General features: G+C 36.5%; 1 protein-coding gene and 1 non-coding gene across 2 annotated transcripts in view; both read left to right on the plus strand.

Moving 5' to 3' along the window:
• The window catches only part of ASXL2 (ASXL transcriptional regulator 2), a 119,447-nt gene that overhangs the window by 54,402 nt on the left and 40,428 nt on the right, over positions 1 to 24,617 (plus strand). The window contains exons 3-4 of the mRNA XM_090281076.1: positions 8,960 to 9,068; positions 12,961 to 13,111. Coding sequence (XP_090137202.1) covers positions 8,960 to 9,068; positions 12,961 to 13,111 — 260 coding nt within the window. The remainder of the gene's footprint in view (positions 1 to 8,959; positions 9,069 to 12,960; positions 13,112 to 24,617) is intronic.
• On the plus strand, positions 18,227 to 18,589 carry LOC150005775 (small Cajal body-specific RNA 2). The gene has a single exon (XR_016512208.1).

A 24,617-nucleotide genomic window follows, 5' to 3' on the forward strand; every position in this document is an offset into this window, starting at 1 on the left:
GACGAATAACCATTGCTTATTGCATTTAATTGAAGAAACTAAGAAAATTGCTATATTTCAGTTTTTTCACTGAAGTATGTTAATATACTTTATTTAGGATATTAATTCCTAACTAATCTCTGAAGCTGAAGGAAAAGAAAATAGGAAAATTTTTATTTTTAAAATGAAAGTTGAAAAAATAGAACACAGTTACATTTCTCCTGTATTACTGTAATTGCAACTGTTTACTTTTTTTCTCCTCTAAACCATGTTCTTTATTTCTGGGTTGTTTATTGTGGTGCATTTGTTTGTTGGCTTTTAAGTTTGTGGGGACTATCTTTTTATTGCTTCTTTGAATGACATCTTGGTTGGACATAAAACATTTTTATCTTAAAGAGTTCTGCTTACTGTCTTTAAGTATTACGTATTGCTAAGAAAGCACATGTTCTGTGCATTATACAGGGCTTATTTTTATTGGTCAGTTTTTGCTGCATAACAGTCTCAGAATTGTAGTGGCTTATAACAACAAATTATTTTCTACCTTGTGTCTTTAGATTCTCTGGGGTTCAGTTATTACCTCAGCTTGGGTTTAGGCAGTGGTTTGTTCTCTGTTTTGGAACCAGTGGCCTGCTGTCACAGCAGTCTCGGGATTAACCCAAATAAGCACATTTTAGCCGCTGTTTCTGTCATGTCTGTTATCATTTCATTGACCATATGAAGACTCTGGCCAAGTCCAACATTCTCGTGAGGCAGGGAAATGTATTTCATTTACTCTAATACAGCAGTTTTTAGCTGATGTGCTGTAGCAGAAAGAATTTTTAAAAACATGCAATACCTGACTCTTTAGTCAGGGGTACAGACCTCTTTTCCCTTAGATTATCAAATTAAAAAATGACAACAGCCAATGCAACAATAGCCGTCCAGTGTGAATGCCTTGTCTTGAACCATAAATATTGGGTTGGCCAGAAAGTTTATTTTCTTTCTGTAAGATGGCATTAGTAGTGTTTAGTTGTCTTTAACTTCATTGGAAACAATTTTGTTAGATTGCGCTGTGACAGTTGTCATATCAGCATGCATTAAAAAATAAACTTATCAAAATTGGTGAATTTTTGTCTAGTCATTTTAATATTGAAGATGGAAGAAAATATGCAACATTTTTGGCATATTATGCTTTATTATTTCAAGAAAGGTAAAAATGCACTGAAATGCAAAAAAAGATTTGTGCAGCATATAGAGAAGATGCTATGACTGATCAAATGTGTCAAAGGTGGTTTGCGAAGTTTTGTGCTGAAGATTTCTTGCTGGATGATGCTCCATGTTTGGGTAGACCACTTGAAGTTGATAGCGATCAAATCAAGACATTAACTGAGAAGAATCAGTATTATAACCATGTGGGAGATAGCGGACCATACTCAAAATATCCAAATCAGTAAAGTTATTGGTCAAAATGAAAAATGTGTTTTATTTTGTGGAAAAAACTAAATGGACTTTCTGGCCAACTGAATATATAGGTCATATGTAAAATAGAGTTGCATTTCATTGGTCACACTGCATAAGATTGCATCTGATTGGCTAATTCTTGGTATTAGAAATCCTTATATAAGATTTTTTAAAAGTCACTTTGGAGCAAAAAAGGGTAAGTAATTACTATTATTTTTTGTAAGTCAATCAAAGTTATACCTAATTTTTTTGTCAGATTGGCAAAATATATGTTTTGGTGTGCTGCAGAATATTAGTAATTAGTTTACATGTACTAGTAGATTAAAGAAGTTAACAGTCATTGCTCTAAATACTGCAAGGCGACATGATGGAGAAAGTAACCGATGAGTTAAAAACAATAATTTAATCTTTCATTTTGGCTTTTTGTGCCTAATCTATGCTTGATTGTTCATCCTTGAAGTTACAAGATTTATAAAAAAATTAAGATAAATCTTTGAGTATCGGAATCCTTGAGTTTGGGCAGCAGATTTGAGTAGCACCTTGCTATTTCTTGTGTATGCTCTTGAATTGGCTTTGACTTCTGATGACCCTAGGAATGAGTGAAGTCCACAGTGTCCTGTCCTCAATAGTACTGCTCAGCTCCTGTAGCCTCATGCGTATGACTTCTTTTATGGAGTCAGTCTGTCTTATGTCTGGTCTTTCTTTTTTCCTCCTGCCTTTTTTTTCTCCCAGCAACGTCTTCCAAAGGATCCTGCCTTTTCATGATGTAGAAGTTTCAGTTTTATCACTTTATGTCCAATGAGGTTTCAGGCTTTATTTACTCAAGGGCTCATATGTTGGTCTTTCTGGTGGTCCAGATTATCAGTAGAGCTCTCCTCAAAGGCCATATTTCAAATGAATCACTGTTCTTATTACTAGCCTTCTTCACGTCCAACTTTTGTATCGCTAAATACTGATTGGGAATATGAGGGTGTGTGTGATCTCAGCCTTGGTCTCTAATGGCACATCTTTGCTCTGAATGATCTTTCCTAACTTCCATTGCTGCCCTACTGAGGCTCAGCCTTTTCTTCATTTCTTGGCTGCAGTCTCCATTGAAATTGATGACTGAACCCCAAGGTAAGCAACATCTTTAACAAGTTCAGTCTTCCTGTTCTGTGTTAAAGGTGACTATTTCTTCTATAGGCATGACTTTTGCTTCCTTGATGTTCAAATGCAGTCCTGCTTTGCCATTTTCTTCTTTCAATTTTATCAGAAGTTGTTTGAAATCATTCATTGCTAGTTTTCTGCCAGTAAAATGGTGCATGTGTGTATCTTAAGCCCTTGATATTTCTTTCACCAATTTTCACTCCTTTTCTCTGAATCTAACCCAGTGTTTTTGTATGATATGTACAGATTAAACAAATAGGGAGATAAAATGCTCTACTGTTTGACACCTTTGGCTCTGGGCAACCATTCTGTTTCTCTGTCTTCTGTCCTGACAGTGGCTTCCTGTCCACAATACAGGTTACGCACCAGGACAATCAAGTGTGGAGGCACGCCCATTTCTTTCAGAGCAGCCCAGAGCTTTTCATGGTCCACACAGTCTGAGGCTTTACTGTTAATGTGTTGGCAGGATTACACTCAGGTTCTGGAGCCTGTATGTTTTGGGATTCAAATATAGAAGAGAAGAGAGAATGTGCTTCCCAGAGAACTTAATGGAAATCACACGCCATTGAGTCTGGCTGGCTCACAATAGAATCATCAGTTAAATTAGTTTTTTTGTTATTATATACGTAGTTATAAATGCCATGTATTTAGGAGAAGTATTCTCATACAACACTGGAGTGGCTTCCTCAAATAGGAGACATTAAGAGTGAAATCTGAAGAGCTTGCCTGGAGAAAAGGTGAGGGTTATTATCATTTCAAGCAGGAGCATTAGCTAGTGCCAAGCCCAAGAAGTTAGAATTGTACATTACAAAATGGAAAAAAGACTGGTGGGGAGAATGGTCATGGTCAGATCATATTGATAAGTCTGGATTTTATTCTAAGAACATTGTGATATCATGGGTGAAGTTTAAGCTGGGCAGAGGTGTCATGATTATATTTGTTTTTACAAGGTCGCTCTGGCTTCAGAGTGTGGAGAGTTTATGGGGGCGAGAGTGAAATTATTACTTGAGATAGGGAACACTGGAACACCATGAAGCTGGAGCGGGGGAGCAAGTTGTTAAGGTCACTACCACAGTTACTGAATCTCTTCTCTGTGACATACACTTTGTCCCAAATTACAAAGTAGGTGAGTATTACCTTCATTTTGAAATGGAGTTGAGAAAATCATTTGCTGACAAGAAAATTAAGTTAAGGGTTTTTAAAATGACTTGCTCATGGCCACAGTCAGATCTGAATTCAGATCGATATGAATACATAAATCTGGCTCTTTTTGTCTTGCAGTGATGATTGCTTTCATGAGTTACTATATTTGCTTCATCTGAGCAGTGCAATTATAGGCCTCAGGTCTTTCAGCCCTTCTAGCTACTGCGAAGGAACCACTTCTACAGCAGAGGGAACTAAATAAGGCTATTGACAATATGACTGAAGTTACTTCTGTTCTTGTGTCTTGCAGGAAACATCTGAGTATATTTCCTTAATGCGAGACAGAGTAAAATAGTGTCGCACTTGTTCCTTTTCTTAAAGTCATTGCCCCCCCACCCCCACCCCACACTGATCTCTTGAGCATGGAAAATTAGAAGCTGCATTGTCTAATGATAACTATGTAATCAGTACCAGCATTTTATCACCCATGCAGATGATGCCTATTCTTGCCAGTTATTTGGTTATTTTTATTTAATTATATAATTCTGGAGTTCATTCCCTTGAAGATATATTCCTGCCATTATGGGTGGTATCTGTTTTACTTCTCTGCCATTACTTCATAATTTATAAAATTAAACTGCCAGGATTCTCTGACTTCTTTTAATATTTTTCTGAAATAAAGTTAAATTTTTGTCTTAAACAGTACAGTGTTCTGTACAGTATTCCCTAACTTATCGTATTACATTTTAGACCCCCCCCCCCCGTGAAGTAGGAACCTTACATTTATTCTACACTCTTAAACCTACATAACTTTAACAACATACGTATACAGTACCACAAAATTCCGCGATACAGTGAAAAATCTGTGATAAATAATTAAATATAATATTTAAAAAGATCCCACGATACAGTGAGGCCGTGATAAGTGAACCGTGATATACAGAGGGACTACTATATCTGTTTTTGACTTTTCAAAACTATTTCCTTCAAAGGAAAATTAGCCTTGGCTGGTGTGGCTCAGTGGATTGAGCCATGGCCTACGAATTCAGAGATCACCGGTTCAGTTCCCCATCAGGGCGCAGACCTGGGCTGCAGGCCAGGTCCCTGTTTGGGGGAATGTGAGAGGCAACTGATTGATGTTTCTCTTGCACATTGATGTTTTTCTCCCTCTCTTTTTCCTTCCCTCTCTTTCTCTAAAAATAAATAAAATCTTTTTAAAAAGGAAAATTATACCCAGATTTGCAAGGAAAAAAATTATGATGGTGTCTGTATCTCTTTTACCAGATGTGTTTGCCATTTATTTACTTTCATTTTGGGGTTGGGGGGGTATTTTGATTTTTTGTTTGTTTGCTTGTTTTGGTTTGGTTTGGTTGTAGGTACTGAACCCAAGACCTGATTATTTGTTTGTTTCTTTCATATCCAAAGCACTTTATATATACAGGTCTGCAGTCTCTATTCCATAACTCCCAAATTCAAAATGTGTGAAAAAGTTTTTTTCTCTACATTTGTCACTGAAACTCATTTGACAACACTTCTCTTGAACTGACATGAAACTATATGTAATCTTTATTTACCCCACTTAGTGTGTGAATATTCAGATGTTTAACTATTTGGTTAAGGGTTGCTGCCCTCAATCTCCCTGATGGTAGTACATCACATATGGTATACCGTGTTACTTTTCTGAAATCCAAAAGATTTTTATGTCTGAAACATTTGGCCTTCAGTGGTTTGGGTCAGTGTCTATATTAATAGCACTGATTAAATCATAGTGTGCTGTGGTTATTTCCTTGTCTTTCTTCCCTTTTAGATTCTGAGCTAAAAAATCTTTCCTCTTTGGAGCCACAGATCCTAGTTTCTTGGCATAAACAGAGTAGACACTTACCAGTTAGGTTATTGAACTACCAATTACAATGTCTTTTCACTTGGTTCTGTGTTCTTTTTAAGCAGTCTTTTCCTGTTCTGCTTTTGTTCTTACTGGAACCTTGGCTTCACTATTTATTAATTTTGTGATCATGAACATTTTACCTAACATCTGTATAAAGTAATTTTTTGTTTCTGTAAAAACGGTTTAATAATTTTGCTTGACTCAAAAGATTGTTGTGAGGGCTAAACAAAATGCTTTCTGGAATTTTAACACTCTTTTTACTATTAACGTAGCTGTTTTATATCCTGTTGGTTACTTTGTTAAAATATGGTCAGCCATTTCCTTATTAATGAACTTTGAGGTCATTTTCAGTCCTTTGACATTTTAATAATACTATAGTTAATTCTTATGTATATGCCCAGTCCTATCAATTGTCTATAATATAGAGTGCCCATAACCTTACTAGCAACAGATTTTTATAACGTCATTTGTTTTTCTATTTTAAAGTATTAATAGGCTCCTATGAAATTATAAAAATAGTCTAATGTATACTTCACCCAGCTTCCTCTAGTGGTAACTTCTTATATAAATAAGACCTGAATATATTTGATTTCTCTCAGTCTGAATATATTTGATTTAATTTTTTTTCCTTTGGTCACTATTAAGTTAGACCATTTGCATTTCATGTTCTTGATCATCTGTCCCTATTCTTTATCTATTTTTCTTTGTTGTGTTTTCCTAAAAGAAACTCTTAGGGCTATTAAGTTTTTGGCTGCCATTTGTTTTGTAGTTACATATTTTGGCTTTGTATATACTTTCTATACTTCTGTGGATCATGTTTTTCCTGTATAGGAATTTTTAAAAAGATTTTATTTACTTTTCAAGAGATAGGAAGGGAGGGAGGAAGAGGAGAGAAACACTCCCACGTCCCCAACCTGGGACCTGGCCCGCAACCTAGGCATGTGCCCTGACTGGAATTGAACCTTCCACCTTTTGGTATATGGGTTGATGCACAACACACTGAGCCACCACAGTCAGGGCTCTGTATAGAAGTTTTTATTTTTATTTAGTGAATATGATTCTCTTCCGTGGTTTTCAGGTGTCCTGTCTTCTGTAGAAAGATTTCTGTATCCTGTAGGTTATACTACTTTTAATACCTTTTACTTTTTATATTTTGGCCTTTAATTCATTTGGAATATGTTTTTGTATATATTGTGAGAATTATTTTCCCCAGATGTACAACATGACAGCCAACACTACTTATTAAATACATTATTTTATTTAGGACTCTCAATTATTGTGACTTAAAACCTCAACAAAATTCCGAAGGTAAGACTGGCTTAAGGCAAGGTTTGTACCAAGTGCAGAAGTAACATTGATAAAAACAAAAATGATTGTTTTCGTCTTTCTTAGTTCTGCCTTTTTAGGTGTTGAAATTTTTTCTGTAACCCTTACCGAGGTCTTCCACTGTCTGTCTTGTGTGTTGTTCCACCCCAATTCCAGGTAATTCTTATGGTCACGTGATGACTGTGAAAATTTTAGGCATTACCTCTTGGTGTACTACTCAGGGGAAGACAAAGGGTCTCTTTCTGACGCTTCCCTGGAGAGAAAGTTTCTTTTCCCAAAAGCCATGCAAAAGGAGGAAAATGACTTTGATTGTTGGCTTGGATGAAGTCATGTGTCTGTTCTGAATCTGTCACTGTGGGTCTGGGGAGTGGGTTACACACAGAAGTGCTTATTGGCTTTTCCAGCCAGAAAGTGCTAATTTTAACAGTTTGGATTTACACCTGTGATGAGCATGGGATTCTGTCTCAACTACATTAGAGCAGGAGAGGGTTAATGTTTCACAGGAAGTTTTAGATACTGTCTCTAGAAGAAGTAACAGGTGGCCACAGGTGACCATGTCATGATGCCATTCATATTCTTCCTAGTACACAGAAATAGTACCTTTTACATTTATTATGATCTGTTTCTGCATTTTCTCTTTTGTTCCATTAACAGTTTGTAAGAGTGCTCATTTGCCTATTTATGCTGTCCCAGAAGTTTATCACTTCAATAATAATGGCTTACAGTATAGTTTAATATCTCCTTAAACAGCTCTCCAATTGTCCCCCACCCCCACCCCCCCAGAAATTTCTTGACAATTTTTATTTATTTATTTGATACAAAGTTTGGGATCTTGACTAGAATTATATTATGTATATTTTTGACATGGAAATAACCAAGTTACAAAAACATAACTGAAATAATCAACCTGGAGACACTCAAAACTTTTTTCAGCAAAAGGTTTTTGTTTATTTTCTTTGTTGTCCTCCATCATCTTTATAGTTTTGACCTTCAACCCTTTCACAGTATCAAGAGACAATGAACCCATAGCCTTGCTCTGCCCCACAGGGAACTATTATCTTTAGTTATACCCAAGATATCTAGCAGCCTCTTTCTTCTAGGAGGCTTATTTTATTAAGTACAACAAGGAGAATGTAGTCTGATTACAATTAGAAAGGAAAATAATATATTTATATTTTTAAAGATAATTTGTAATATACATAAAACGTTAGAAAATATGGTTGATATGTTAGAATTATTAAACATTTACCCAGGTTGTTAGATAGAAGATACATAACTATTCCAAAACTTACTTTAAAAATAAATTTTTATTCATTTATTTTTAGAGAGGAGAATGGAGGGAGAGAGGGAAACACCCATTGGTTGCCTGTTGCACGCCCCCAACTGGGGACCTGGTTTGCAACCCAGTCATGTACCCTGACTGGGAATTGAACCAGCGAACTTTGAATTTGCAGGCTGGCGCTCAAGCCACTGAGCCACACCTGCCAGGGCTCCAAACCTACTTTTAAGTGATCTCTTAATAGGTCGAAATACAAGAGGTCAGCACAATATATACAAATATGGACTCATGTTGTACACCTGCAACAGTATGTCAATTATATTGCCCCCCTCCCCCAATATAAGAGATTATGTATATGTATTTGTTTCACAACTCAGATTTAGTCTGGTGCAGCAGTAGTCAAAGGAGCTTAATATTTTTTATTTGAATCTGTTTTTTTTTTTTTTTCCCTCTCTTTTACTTCTGGACATTTAAAGCTTGTTCTAAATGAAATAGAGCCTTTAAAAAAAAAGGAGCTTCATTGAGGTATCAATGACAAAATTTTAAGTGAAATAGAATCTTTTTCACATTATATTTGTGATACTTTTATATCTATATCCATTTCCTCCATGACAGCATCTCTGTAGATACAGACTTTTTATAGTTTACAAAATGTGTATGTTAGTTGAATATTGATCAGTTCATTTTATCTTAAGTCACCGTTACACTGGATAGTCAGAGACAGAAACTAATCATTGTTTGTCTTTTGTTTGTTTTTGCAGTGGGACTTCCCCTCTCGCATGCCTGAACGCAATGCTGCACACAAACTCCCGAGGTGAAGAGGGCATCTTCTATAAGGTCCCAGGTAGAATGGGAGTATATACTTTGAAGGTAAATATTTTTGTTAGGAAGTCACTTAAGAAGTAAATCATGAAGTGACTACTAATATTTGTATCATAGAGGACAGTGTTCTTGAAGAGCATATTTTCAGAAATAAGTAATATTTTTCAACCCTGTATCCGATCTATACACACACACGTCACACATACATACATATATATTTATATTTCTACTAATCTGTAACCATCTGTAGGTAGATCAGAGACTAGAAGTAAATTTGTTTTTTATTGTTTATGCTAATATCTTAAGAGGATGAAATGAAAATGACTTTCAGTAACTTTTCAAGGGTCTCAGAAGATTTGAATAATAATGTTACTGTGGAGCTTACAGCCTTGATGCTTTATGTACTTTCTCATTTAATTCTCCATTAAAATTCAGAGTTATAGCTAGTTATTGTTCCCTTTTTATAATGGAAAAAGCTGAAGTTCAGATGATTGGCTTTTCTTGCCCATTGTTGGCCAAATAATATCAGAATCGGAACCCAGATCTGACTGAATTCCCAAGCCCATGTTCAATTTACCATAGCAGGCTTGCTAATCATTAATTCCTACACTGAGAAGGGACCTTGACCTATCAGAGTCCTTTCAGTTACAAACAGGAAAACCAACACAAATGAGCTTGAATGAAACAGAATTTATTAATTCAGATAACTGAAAATTCCAGAAAACTCAGTCTTGATGTAGGAGCTTAGATGATGTCATCAGAGTTTGCTAACAGTTGATAATGGGAATATTATCAGGTCTCTCCACTTCCTTTTGGCTTCATTCTCAGGGAGGTTCTCTCCTCATTGTACATGACTTTACTCCCCACCCCACAAGCTGTAAGTCTGGAGAGGAAAGAGACTCAGGAAGTAAAGCAGGAGACTTCAGTTAATTTTGATTTGGCTTAATTGGTTTGGCTTGACCCATTTGTCTATGCCTGAATGATTGCTCTTGCCAAATGTATTGATGTTCTTATTGGCCACTCTTTTTTTTTTCAAGATTTTTATTTTATTTTTAGAGAGAGGAAGTGAGTAAGAAAGAAAGGGAGGGAGACATCAATGTGTGGTTGCCTCTTGTGAGCCTCCAGCTGGGGACCTGGCCCATAACCGAGGCATGTGCCCTGACTGGGAGTCAGATCAATGACCCTTTGGTTCGCAGGTCGGAACTCAATCCACTGAGCCACACCAGCAAGGGCCTTATTGGCCACTCTTAGGTTCATGATTACCCTTGATGTGAGGTGGAAGTTAAGCTGCTCAAGCCAGGTGAATTGAGAAAAGAGGGGTTGTGTCCCAAAGGAAATTTATCAGTAGGAGAATTAATGCTTAGCATATATGACTGTGTCCATGTTTATATGGGACTCTGTCCCCTCTTACCTTTTTAGCTTTGGGCCATAGTTACCACTATGCTCAGTGGTTGTATATAGCCCACTAACATTAACAAGATTTAATTTACCTGTAATATCTCCTTTTTACATACTTTGTTGAACTTCATGGGATTTACAGGGTTGTACTCCCACATGGAGTTTTCTGCATTTCTTTTAGATTTGAACTGTTCTAGACTTTGCACATTGTCAATAAAATTTATTAAATTTATACTCCATGCTGGACACTGTAGAGGCTATAAATAAAGATAAACTGGTCCCTGAGTTCTTGAAGGTCACATAAGTATTGAAATAATTGCACATTGACAAAACTTACTGTGATGTAAATTATTGTACTATAAATTACTGTGATGGGACAGAAAAAGATTAATTTTGAATAAAGGGATCTAGAAAGGACACTGTAGAGGCTATAAATAAAGATAAACTGGTCCCTGAGTTCTTGAAGGTCACATAAGTATTGAAATAATTGCACATTGACAAAACTTACTGTGATGTAAATTATTGTACTATAAATTAATGTGATGGGACAGAAAAAGATTAATTTTGAATAAAGGGATCTAGAAAGTTTTTGGTTTTTTTCTTTCTTAAAAATAATTAAAAAAAAAAAATTCTCACCTGAGGACATTTTGTTATTCATCGCTTTTAGAGAGAGGAAGGGAGAGAATGAAATATCAATGTGAGAAACATTGATTGGTTGCCTCCTATATGTTCCTGGACCAGGGATCAGTCCCACAATGTAGGCATGTGCCCTGACCGGGAATGGAACCTGTGACCTTTCAGTTATGGGGTGATGTTCCAACCTACTCAGCCACACTGGACAGGGCTGTTTTTTTTTTTTTTTTTTTTTTTTTTTGTTTGTTTGTTTGTTTGTTTGTTTTAACTTGTAAGATTTGAGTTGAACTTTGGCAGTAAGTCGTGAGAAGGGCCTTCCAGGATAAGGGAAGAGCTTAAGCAAAAGCACAGCTAGAATAGATTTGAAAGTAGAGTAAACTGGAATGCTTAGACCATAATCTGTGTGTGGGCTAGTGTGATAAGGAGTTGGGGTGGGATAAATGTTAGGTAAACACCAAACTCTGGAGGCTTTTGAAAACCTGACTGAGCAGCGAAAGAAAGAGAGAAGGAGGGAAAGAGGCAGGTGTGGGGGGAGAGAGAGAGAATGAGAATGCATGTTCAAAAGAATAGCTGTGTTTGTTTGAAAGAGATAATTGGCCTGAAATACAGAGGTAAGAAAAGAGATGGAGGCATAGGACATGAGAGAAATAAAATATATTACTATATGGAGTGGGTAAAAGAAGGGATAAAATGATTCAAAAATTTGGGGCATGAGCAGTTGATCCTGGAGGGATCACAGATTTCAGATGTTAGTTATATTTGTATTTAAAATACTTGTTGGACCTGCAGGTCCAAGATATGATTGGCAACTGACTGCATTTTGAAGGAAATAATATAAAAATATGAGGTATATATTTTAATAAAGAGTATAGTATAAGAAATGGCAGTAGGATATAAACATAAGTGGAAAGGAACAATGCCTTACTAGATCAGAGTTTACTATCTTGCCTGTGTATAAGTGCCAGTTGTAGGTAGGAGGGTCATATGTCAAAATTATTTTTATCTTATTAGAAATATAACTTATTTGGGAAAACAAAAATATATTGAGAGGAAAAAGAATCATCTGTAATTTTGTAACTTAAAAATAACATTCATTATTTGTATGTGTATATTTTTATATACTACAGAAGTACATAGCTAATCTTTATTGAGCTCTTATCATATACTGGGCACTATTTTCCATTAACTCATTTAATTTTGGAGTGATCTTTTAAGGTAGGTACTTTTATGCCTATCTTAAAGACAGGGAAACTGAGACAGGAGAGATTAAGACTTTTCTGAAGTCTACACAGTTAGGAGACGATAAAGCCAGAATTTAAACCCAGAAAGTCTTAATTTCCTAGTTCTTTATCTTACAACTATCCTATTATATCTCTCACATAATATTCTGACACAGGTATCCTTTCTGACTATCACAATCCAGGGCAGAAACCAAAGAGTGATATGTTAAAAAAAAAAAAAAAGATTTCTTTTGTGTTTGATTCTTGCCAGTCACTAATGAATGTTTAGTAACCAATTACATTCATGGACTATCTTTTGCTATTCATACTCTTAATTGAATTCATAATGCAGAATGTTAATACACGAAATATATATTGTATGAATGATGGATGTACACACATTTTACAAAATTTTTGTTACATAGTTTTAAAATCCTGAACATACAGTAATTTACCATATACCATTTTTGTCTAATTTAAGTCTCTGTGTTGTGCATGCATACAATTGTTAATTTGACCCAAAGAAGAGAGAAGACAGGAATTCAGAAAATATTGCTGATTTTGCTGTTGAGTCCTATAATACTAAAAATTAATGTGCACAGTTAAGTTGCAATAATGCATATCAGAGACTGAATTTCTGTTTGCTGAATTGGTAATGATTAATCCTAATTGGATGCCTTCATTTTCAGAAAGATGTGCCGGATGGGGTAAAAGAACTCTCAGAAGGTTCAGAAGAAAGCAGCGATGGTCAATCAGATTCCCAGAGTTCTGAGAACAGCAGCAGCAGCAGTGATGGTGGCAGCAACAAGGAGGGAAAAAGGAACAGGTGGAAAAGGAAAGGTAAATCTACCTGGCCCCTCAATAAAGTACGGGACTCTGTAGGACAAATGCCCTTGTTAGTATGTAGTTCTTCTTTTTTCAGACCCTCAGGTCAGTTAGTCTCCTTCCCTTACCCTTTAGATCAGTACTGTGCTATAGAGTTTCCTGCAGTCATGCAAGTATTCTGTATCTAGGATGTCCAGCTCAACAAAGTAGCCACTGCCTACATGTGTCTGTTGAGCCCTTGAAATATGGCAGGTGTGACCAGGGAGCTGAATTTTAAATTTTGTTTTACTTGGGTTTATTTTCAGCTGTTGGCCATTTATAGTCCCTTTTAGGATGTTCTGATTTTATTTCCTCCTTTAATCCTTTATTCTAAAAATTGAGGGCTTATTACTCTAACAACACTCTCCTTACTAGGAAATGAATGCTTTTCATTTTTTCTAGCAAAGACTAAGTAAAGTGTGCTTGTCTTTGCTTTCATTCCCTGCTTCATAGCTTACCCAAAAAATTTTCTTTAAGGAATAGTGTCTTCGTTGCTACAGCTTCCCTGGGATGGATTTTCCACTTAAGAATATATTTTATTACCTATTTTTGCTAATTATCTGTAGCTTCTTGTCAGAGTCGTGACAAGGGTAAATTGCTTTTACCAAAATATTAATAATTTTAGCTGTACATGGCAAGGCAGTTTTTAATCCAACTCATTATGGTTCCTATAATTATAAGAGTTTTTTTTACTCTGGTCTAATTTTCCAGAGCATCCAAGAGTTTCCCCAGCTTGGATATGCTCTTAGGTTTGAGTTTTAGGTGAGATGTCTTTGGATTTAGAAGCTAGAGTTATGTTTTTTGGAATACTTGACTTATTAACTTTAAGTGCCTTTAGAATAATTGATGTAGCACTATATCATAAAAATAGTCTTATCATCTCTGTTTTAATATGTGTGTTACTCCTGGAGAAAATTGAAATGATTGGTGGCATCATCTGGGTTTTCTGGTATAGTTTCTACTTGTACAATTTGGGCAAATTCTGTGATGGTGGTGATTTAAGCTTTAAGAACACAACCACTTGGAGAGCAATCCAGACCTCAAATGTTGTGACCAAATGGGATAAAGTTGAGGAAAAAGCCAGGACCTATGACCAATATTCTGATACATATTTTTAAAGTAATTCCTGTCAATAGTGAAAGAGGAGGTAAGATCTAGGCCCTTTTTTGGAAGGGTAGAGTTTCAGCTTTTCTTTTTAAGTTTGGAAATTGTTGATTTAGATTAGGAACCAAGTCAATTCATCAGGTTAGAGAAACAGCAAGATTCTTAATGTCTAGATGTGGCTAGAAATGAAAATCAGTATTAAAGAAGGCCAGACCAATAAATTGGAAACAAAATCACGGCCTAGAAGGTCTTGACTTTTTAATAGCCACGTATGCTGCATTAGCTGCTATTAGTAGTATCTGTTACATGGTTGTTAAAGGCTATCTCTGAGAATTTCAGGTAAATGTATGATACAGGAAGATCTGAGAAATAATAATAGAACCCATTGTCAGTAGTTTATGAGGTTGATTAAAATAACATAACCTTGCTCAATACTCAGCATATTAATAGAAGATACAGCAACATAATAGCAAAATCAAAATTATGAATCAGATAAAATTGTTTTGAACTGCTTTTGTTTCATTCCTGTTCTAGAAATTGTCACAATATTGAATATTTTTCTTTGGTTTACATTACAGTCAGAAAAGATCGTAAGGAGTCTATTGAGCTGAGAGTAGAATACGCTGTATGGTGGTTTGGAAGGTGGAGAGGAGAGGTGCACGTGATGTCACGTGTAATTCATGTTTACTGTTGCAGCTCTGATACTCTTAAGAAACAAATAAATGCCGAGCTATTAACAATGAAGAATAATTTAGTCTTTCCTTCATGGGTCATACATATGGCACAGAAATGCACATTTTTAGGTACATATTACATATTTGTGAATGTCTGTAGTCTAGTGCAAATTGATGCAGGAAACTTGTAGTTTGCAGTGATAGTAGTCCTGTGCAGCAAAAGCAGTTCTAAATCAGTTGCAGTTATTAATAAAGGTAAAGCAAACTAATTGTGCCTATCTTTTTTCTTATTTAAGGTTTTTACTCTTAATCTGACATCACTTTATTTCAAATGCATTGTAAGACAGGAAGAACACTGAGATAGTATCAAAACCCACTTCCTTTTATGTACAAAAATAAAGAGCCCTGACAGTAAAACTGATACTTTTAGTTGAAAATTGATAGAAGCTCTCTTGATATAAGTGTAACTTTCAGCGAAATAGGAACACGAAGAGAGCTTTGAAATTCAGCCCAATATTAAAACTAGTTTATTGATTTCCTTGTAAAGTGGAAGAACTTAGAAGCTTGTAGTTTTGGTTCCTAATTTTCAGACAGGAAACAATGTTCAGAGAAGAACTTTATGGAATTCCAAACCAAGGTAAGGTGGAATGAATCCAGAAAAATGATTAAAATCAAATTTTTCCTGTTGCTTTTTTGGTAGGATCATAGCGAAGTCTTTGCCTTTTTTTTGAAATAAAATACAAATATTGAAATATGAAGCAACTGCAGAAGTATTATTTTTATCTTCTGATAAAGTTTGTTAGATTTTTGTCTGCTTTTAAAGTGCCTTAAGAAAAAAATTAATTATGTGAAATACACCTTTTCATCTGTAAGGAATTACTAATTCTTTACAGGAGCATGACCTAATGTTAATTTTACTGCTTGTTCAGATCTACTTTAAAGCAGGAATTTGATACATACTATGTTTGCAGTTAAAATACCATAGAAATCCCTGCCCTCTCACATCATTTATATATGTGTTAAGTTACTGAATGGGGATGATTATGTATAGAAATGTCTCCTTTAAAAAGTATACTGGGGAGAAAACCTCCTGTGGGTAAAGTTAACTTCCGTGGGGAGACACCTTTGGGAAAGATGTTCTGTTTCTCCTGTGGGGGTTGATAGCTAAGTTTGAGGTTTAAGCTCTGTCATGTATTAAAGATGGCAACGTGGTTAGAACTTGGATATTCAGGGTACCCACATGCACAGGAAGGTGTTCAGGTATTGCCTCTCCATCTTTGATTATGGGACTGATTAAATATCATTAGGAACCACAGTCTTCCAAGTTTGGAGTAGACTATACTTGTTGTAGGAGGAAGGGGCTTAGAACTTAAAGTCTGTTACTTCTGGAAATGAAATTCCTCTAGAAGAAAGACTATTGTGAAAAATAACTCTCTTTAGAGAAGAATCATTGTTTTTGAAGATTGAAACAATTTTGGAAACTTCAAATTATCACTGTGTCAGCTATATAAAGCTAAGTTTTAATTTTGATATTACTGCATTATTTCTGATAGTCTCTAATATTTCAGAGGGGTCCATTGAAAGTTTTCAGGAGAAAATAAAATATTGTCAGTGATTATTTACTAAAGCGTTAATTTCAAATGTATTTAATATGCATAGTCCGTATCCTGTTGACCTTGTTCAATATAATAACCATCCATTGAAATGAGAAATAGTGCTATAATATATCTGAAAAGTAGTATTTTCTGAATATATACTAAGTGGGGGGTACAGAAATATCCAACAACCTGAAACTACTTCAGTAAATCATGCAACACTGGCTTAATGAACACCAAGTTTTAAAACTAGTTTTAAATCTTTTTCTGGAAACAATTATAAAGTTTTAAAAGTTTCCTCTATTAGGTTTCTCTTTGTTTTGGGATGTGACTTTTTTGTTTTTGTTTTTAAATCAAACAATAAATAACTGCTAATCTTTTGGCTGGAATTTGTTAATCTTTTGTTGTGGCTATATGTTTATATGAAAGCAAGCATTTTGTTTCTAATCAGATACTACTATTGTTGTTAAATGAGTGCTTTTTAATCTGTTGAACAGTTCACATTGGAGGACTGGTAGACCAGGTATAATCTTGAGAAGTGTTATTTAAGGCATTATTTATTTACAAAACCAAAGAAACATCTCTGTTTAAAGTATTTGCTACACTCAGCCTTTTTCCATTATGTACCACTTGCCGAGTATTAGGGAAACCAATTTGAAAAGGTGTGGGTTCTATTCATATCTAAAGGTATAGAAAAATAAGCAGATATTAGTGAAAATAAATAACATTTTTATATTTATCATGTTATGGCAGAATTAGAGAAGAGAGTAGTTAATATTCATAGGGTTACAGCTGACCTAGATAGTGATTCCTCTGATGGATCTGGGCAAAGTAAACAGAATATATTCTGGAAAGGATTCTAGATGCTATTAAGAACATCTGTGATGTATGGGAAGAGTGCAAAATATCAACATTCACAGGAGTTTGGAAGAAGTTGGTTTCAGACCTCCTCTCCAACTTGGGGGGCTTTAAGACCTCAGTGGAGAAAGTCACCTCAGAAGTGGTAGGCATAGCAAGAGAGCTGGCATTCGGAGTTGCTCCCGAAGCTGTGACCGAACTCTGGAGTCTCATGATAAAACATCAGTGGATGAGGAGTTGCTTCTATGGATGAGCAAAGAAAGTAGTTTCTTGAGATAGACTCTATTCCTGGTGAAGATGCTGTGAAGATTGTTAAAATGACCACAAAAGATTTAGAATATTAAGTAAACTTAGTCGATAAAGTAGAGACAGGGTTTTTTGAAAGAAGTCTGTGGGTATAACGTTGTCAAACAATATTACATGCTAAAGAGAAAGTGTTCATGAAAGGAAGAGTCAATTGATGCAGCAGACTTCAGTGTTGTCTTACTTTAAAGAAGTTGCCACAGCCGCCTTGCCTTCACTCATCAGTCAGCAGCCATCAACACTGAGGCACTGCCCTCCACCAGCAAAAAGATTACAGCTTGCTTAAGACTCAGGTGACAGTTAATATCTTTTAGCAATAAAATATCTTAAAATAATGTATGCACTTTTTTAAAAACTTATATTGTGTACTTAATAAACTACAGTATAGTGTAAAAATACTTTTTTTATGCATTGGGAAACCAAAAAATTGGTGTGACTTGCTTTATTGTCGTGTTCTGGAACTGAACCTGCAATATACCCAAGGTACGCCCGTATAAAATTTTGTTAGAGGCATTTATCTCACCACAAGTAAGCAAGAGAAAGCACTTGGAGCAATAAGTGACAGGAGGGAGAGCAACCTGGGTTGAGAGTGTTGTGTGCTGTGCCATGGTGTCACATGGATGGTGCATGCAGGCTAAGTATGTGAGTGGACATGTGAAAGTGAATGTGAGTGTGTGTAAGGTACATGTGTGCCCCCCGCCCCCCACCAAGTCTACACAGTGATCTTACTTGATAGGTTTGTAACCCCCACTGGGCCAGCCCAAGATGAAAAGTTCCTTTTCCGTGAAGCCCCATCCTCGGGGTGCTATGCAGCAGGGCCCCGTGGGTAGCAGCAGCACCGAGGTCTCAGAGCCAGTGCTACGAGGCCAGTGCTTAGAAGTGATGAATTGATCAGATAGACAAGGCCGGGTTTATCCTAAAAATAAGTGACAAGAGAAGGAATAACTACTGTGTGAAGATAATCAGATTATCCAGCCTTAAAATTTTTTATCTCAGTGGAGATAAAAATGGATAAAGAACAGTATTTAGTAAAGTAGCAGGATGTAATAAGTAAAATTAACATATAACAAACAGCCACCAATCAATGAAAAGAGAGCACATTTGTGATAAGTGCATCAACACCAACAGAAACTCAAAGCATGACCTTCGATAGGTGCTTTATGTAAGCGTTGGAACAACTGAATTGCCCAAAAAAATGAAAGTGAGTTTATTTCTCTTAACATACTCCAGGATAAATTTCAAACAAATGAAAGGTAAAACATAAAACCAAGTACTAAAGGGAAACATGTGAATTCCTTTTAAAAGCTGAGAATAGGTTCTAACAACAGAAACTTTTGTTTTTCTGGAAGCATGTTTTTATCCTTTGACTTATTCTAAGAATCAATCCACAGATACACTGTCAAAAATGCAAAATAGCATAACAGGTTAAGACGAGTGCTTCTCAAACTTGAGCATGCTTCAGAATCACCTGCAGGTCTTATGATACAGGTTCCCGGGTCTTATGTTCAGAGATTCTGCATCAGTAGAGCTGGGCTAGGGTCCAGTGATTTGCATTTTCCACCGACTTTTAGGTAGTGATGGTGGTGGTTGCATTTAAAAAAATTATCAAAATTGGTGAATTTTTGTGTTGCCACTTAGAAATTGAAGATGGAAGAAAAATGCACATTTCACAATATTATGTTTTATTATTTCAAGAAAGGTAAAAATGCAACTGAAATGCAAAAAAAAAAGAATGTTTGTGCAGACTTCCAGCCAAGATGGAGGCCTAGACTGACACACTCTGTATCCCTTGAAAAATAAGGACTACATCTACCACAAAACCATAAATAACGAGAAGGTCCAGAAAATAAAGCTACATGGAAGTCTGATGTATGAAGTTATAAAGAAGGGGTGCTCCTCTGGACGGTAGGAGGGGTGAAGCCGGGGCTGAGAGGTCAGGCTGTGCTGGCGGCAGCAGCTGCGGTACGGTACAGCGGTAAGCAGAGACATCTGTATTTAAAAAGAGGCGAGAAACACCTGGGGAGCACCCCTGGCTACAGACCAGACCCGTCAGCTGATGAATCCAACGCCGGGGAAGGCAGACCCCCCATTGCCTCGGACTGTGAAAGCTGGAGGGGGTGGGGGTGGAGGAAGAAGCTCCTGGTCTCGCAGCGGAGAGTAAATGGCAAGAATCCATCTTGGACCCCTGCACCCACACAAAATGCCACAGCGTGGTGAGAAGGGTCGCCCGATAGTGACGAGTGCTTGGGGCTCTGCCCTCTATAGCTCAGGAGGTGTGACAGCCGCTCCCAGGAAGCAAAGGTAAACACAGAATTGTCAGAATGGCACAGATCATGATAGAGATCCCAGTGAGGCAGCTGATCAGCTAGCAGATATCTGATTTAATGGATGAGCAGATAGGAAATCTTTCTGAGGCACAGTTCAGAGCTTTGGTTATAAAAATGCTTACAGGCTTGACAGCAGATCTTAAACAAGATGGGGAAGGAATGAAGGCTAGTCCTGCTGAAATGAACGAAAACACATACGAAACAAATGGTAAAGGAAGGAAATCCAGGGATCAAATCAACAAATTGGGACATAGGGAAGGAACAAACAGTCAATCAGTGCAGAAAGAGGAAACAAAAAGTGAGGAAAATGAGGAGAGGCTCAGAAACCTATGGGACCACATCCCATAGGTTGGCCCATAAGTGGGCCAACATCTGAATCATAGGGTTGCCAGAAGGTGAAGGAAGAAGAACTAGAAATAGAAAACTTATGTGAAAAAAGAATGAAGCAGAACTTCCCTAACTTGGGGAAGGAAATAGACTTACAGGTCCAGGAAGCACAGAGACTTCCAAAAAAACTGGACCCAGGGAGAGCCACACCAAGACACATTTTAATCAAAATGTCAAAAATTAAGGATAAAGAGAGAATCTTAAATGCAGCAAGAGAGAAGAAGAGAATTACGTACAAAGGGGTCCCAATAAGACTGTCAGCTGATGTCTCAAAAGAAACTGCAGGCAAGAAGGGACTGGCAAGAAATATTCAAAGTAATGAAAAGCAAAAACCTACAGCCACGATTACTCTATCCAGCGAAACTGTTATTCAGAATAGAAGGGCAGAAAAAGTGCTTCCAGGACAAAGTAAAACTGAAGGAGTTCATCAGATCCAAACCACTGTTATATGAAATGTTAAAGGGACTTGTTTAGGAGAAAGAGGATCAAAACTATGAACATTAAAATGAAAACTGTATCACAACAACCAACAACAGAAGCTAGGGAATCGAAACAAAGGCAAACTAAGTAGGCAACGAGAGTGGATGAAGAACTATAGGTATGGGGAACATTATGGGGGGATGTCAGCGGGGAGAGGGAAGTGGGGAAAGGGAGAGATGGTACAGGAATTAAGAAGCGTAGTAGAAGGGAGTGGAGTAGACAGGAAGATGTTGAGAAGAACTATATGCACAACCAATGGGTATAGACTAAGTTGGGAGACAGCTGGAGGGAGGAGGGGTCGCTGGGTGGAGGGAAACAAAAGGAAACGAAATTGGGACAACTGTAACAGCATAATCAATAAAGCATATTAAAACAAATTGGGCAATGTATGGAGAAGATGCTGTAACTGATCAAACATGTCAAAGGTGGTTTGTGAAGTTTTGTACTAGAGATTTCTCACTGGATGATACTCCACAGTTGGATAGACCAGTTGAAGTTGATAGCGGTCAAATTGAGACATTAATTGAGAACAATCAATGTTCTACCACTCAGAAGATAGCTGACATACTCAATATCCAAATTAATAAAGTTACTGGTAAAAATGAAAGATGTATTGTCGTTTTTTTATGGAATAAAACCTAATGGACTTTTTGGCCAACCCAATTTCTTTATGTAACTAAAACAATTAAGTTTCTGAAAATATACCTAGCAATATGAAACAACTTAAAGCAAACTCAAGTATACATCAAATTTGGTGCAGAATGACATAGGTAAGTTACTGTGGGAACCCAGGCACAAAGAAATCTTAAACTGCATTCAGCAGTCTTATTTTCAGCAATTGTATGATATAGGTTTTTTTTGAAACTGGATCTGTAATGGCAAGTTAATAATTACAGTAATTACTTTAAGGTCCAGAACTATCAGAAAAGAAGTAAAGTGATAGAAATATAAAATCAGAAAAGTTAAATGCCAATCGTGTAATCCTGTATTTGAATTTGGTATCTGTGCATGAGTTTATTTTTCTTCTTTAAAAAAAAAAAAAAAAAGACTTCTTGTTGTAACCATTGAAAAATCCTAGAATCAGTGGTAACCCAGTAGCAGTGAGCACCCCAAGGGTCTAGAGTATGGTATTTTTTTTTTAAAAAATTATTTATTTATTTATTTATTTATTTTTAGAGAGAGGGGAAAGGAGAAAGAGAGGGAGAGAAACATCACTGTGTGGTTCCCTCTCACTCGCGCCCCCAGCTGGGGACCTGATGTGTTTCCGGTCATGTGCCCTGACTGGGAATCGAACCAGTGACACTTGGCTCACAGGCCGACGCTTAGAGTATGGTATTTTAATACCATTTCCAGTTAAAAGATGCCAGCTCCTTGGAGAAGTAGTTGATCAAATTATGATAAAAAAAAAATTACTCAAGATTTACCTGAGACTCCTTTGGTGCTAGGTAGCAAGGAAGCAGTTAAATACTGCCCAAAGGTAGTTTACAACTTGGAATTCCCACTATCCAAAAAGGGAACGAATTTTTTTAAAAGATTTTATTTATTCACTTTTAGAAAGAGGGGAAAGGAGGGAGAAAGAGAGAGAAAGATCATTGTGTGGTCGCCTCTCACACGCCCACAAACAGGGACCTGTCCCGCAACCCAGGCATGTGCCCCTGACTGGGAATCGAACCGACGACCTTCTGGTTCGCAGGCTGGTTCTCAGTCCACTGAGCCACACCAACCAGGGTCCAAAAGGGGACAATTTGAATGTTTTGAATGTTTTGACTTAAACATTTCAAGTATATAAACATCTATGAGTTTATAATGCTAACTTATAAAAAGAAAGAATTTTAGCTTCAGTATTAGTATTCTATTAGGTTTCTGACACTGTTGTAACAAATTAGCATAAACTGGGTGCCTTAAAACAATAGAAATTTATTTATTTACTCACAGGAGGCCGAAAGCCTGAAGTTGAGTTGTCCGCAGGGCCACAAGCTGCCTGCAGAGGCTCAAAGGGGAGGAGTCTGTTCCTTGTACTTTCTAGCCTCTGTGGTTTCTGACTGACTTGGCCTTATTTTCCCATTGCCTTCTCTTCTGTGTCAGTGTTCTCTGTATGTCTGAGGGCATTGGCATTGGATTTAGGACCCAGTGGGATAATCCAGGCTGATCTCTTCTCAGGATCCTTAATTTAATTACATATGCCAAGACCCCTTTCCCAAATAACATTCTTAGGTTTTGGGGATTATGACATAAACATACCTTTTTGGTGGTCATCATTCAGCCAGCTACAAGTGGGCGCTTTCTGAAAATGTACCAAGCTTAGAGCTTGGCCATGCTTCGTACTAGCTGCATCCTTTGGCAAGCTAATTAAACGTCCTGATCTGTAAAATTTAGATAGCATCACAATATGCAGATTAATTACATAAAATTTATGTTTAAATATATGTTAAAAATCTTCATATATTTATTTGTGTAGAAAAATGTCAGTAAGGATGGCAATCCAACCATATTTTATTTAGTTTAGAGGGTAGAATTGGAGGGATTTGGTGGGGTTAGAAAGAGAAGTTGCAAACACCTTAAAGGGTAGTTATGAGAGTTCACTGAAATCCTGTTCAAATGAGCCTAGCACAGATTGCTCTAATTAATAAGATTACATGTTTTTGAAGACAATGTAGCCACTAAAAGGAATTATGAGAGAGGTTTCTCAACATGTGTTTAAATCGTATTTAAATGTTTGCTATTCATAGTTCTTAGCCTTTCATGCAGTATTTCAATGTTAAAACATAGTTTAAGTTTCACATACGTTATGAGACCAGTATTTGGCATTAGTCAATTCTGGAAGGTGTTCTTCACTGGTGGGTCCTAGAATCTGTGATTTAGTTTATTTGGCTTTGAGATATGTTTATGGTTTTATTTGTTAGAAAGGGCTTTTGCCTTTCGGGGAAGCCTTCCAAACATTTGCTGTGGTAATTACAGGTAATTTTATTCTCTCTTTTCCAGGCTGCAAAGTAGAATTCTTATATTGTCTAATGGGGTTAATTTCTGTGTGTCTGTTTTCTGTTTACTTTTAGGCGTATTGGAGGCAGGTGAGGGAATGTATATTCTCAGATTTATGAAAACCATTAAAAACAAACATAGTTAAATTAATAGTTTAAAACTTTTTTCCCATTATATCCCTTTAAGAACAGTGAAATAAAAAAGGTAACAGGTATTAACAAGGATATGGAGAAATTAGAAGTCATATTTATGGTGGAATTATTGAAATGGTGTGTCCATTTTGGTAAATAATTTGTAAGTTTCTCAAAAAGTTAAACATGGAGTTACAGTACGATCCAGCCATTTCCACATTTAGATATGAACCCAGGGGGATCAATAACATGTGTCCTTATCATTGTTCATAATGGCCAAAAAGTGGAAAATAACCCAAATGACCGTCAGCTAATGAGTAAAAAATGTGGCATATGCATATAATGGAATAGTATTCAAAGATAAAAAGGAATGAAGTATTGATACATGGTGTAACATGGATGAACCTTTGATATATGCTAAGTGTAAAAAGCCAGTCTCAAAAGAGCACATATTATGTGATCACATTGATATGAAATATCCATAATAGGCAAATGCATAGAGACAGAAAATAGATGAGTTATTGCCTGGTTCTAGGGAAAGAGGAGTGACTGCATGTACAGGTTTTTTAGTAGGTAATGAAAATTGATTGTGCTGATGGTTGTATAGCTTTGCAAATGTATGAAAAGCCATTGAATTTTCCATG

The sequence above is a fragment of the Furipterus horrens genome, unplaced genomic scaffold (assembly GCF_987537825.1).
Source record: "Furipterus horrens unplaced genomic scaffold, mFurHor1.1.pri manual_scaffold_6, whole genome shotgun sequence".
NCBI classification, from domain to species: Eukaryota; Metazoa; Chordata; class Mammalia; order Chiroptera; family Furipteridae; genus Furipterus; species Furipterus horrens.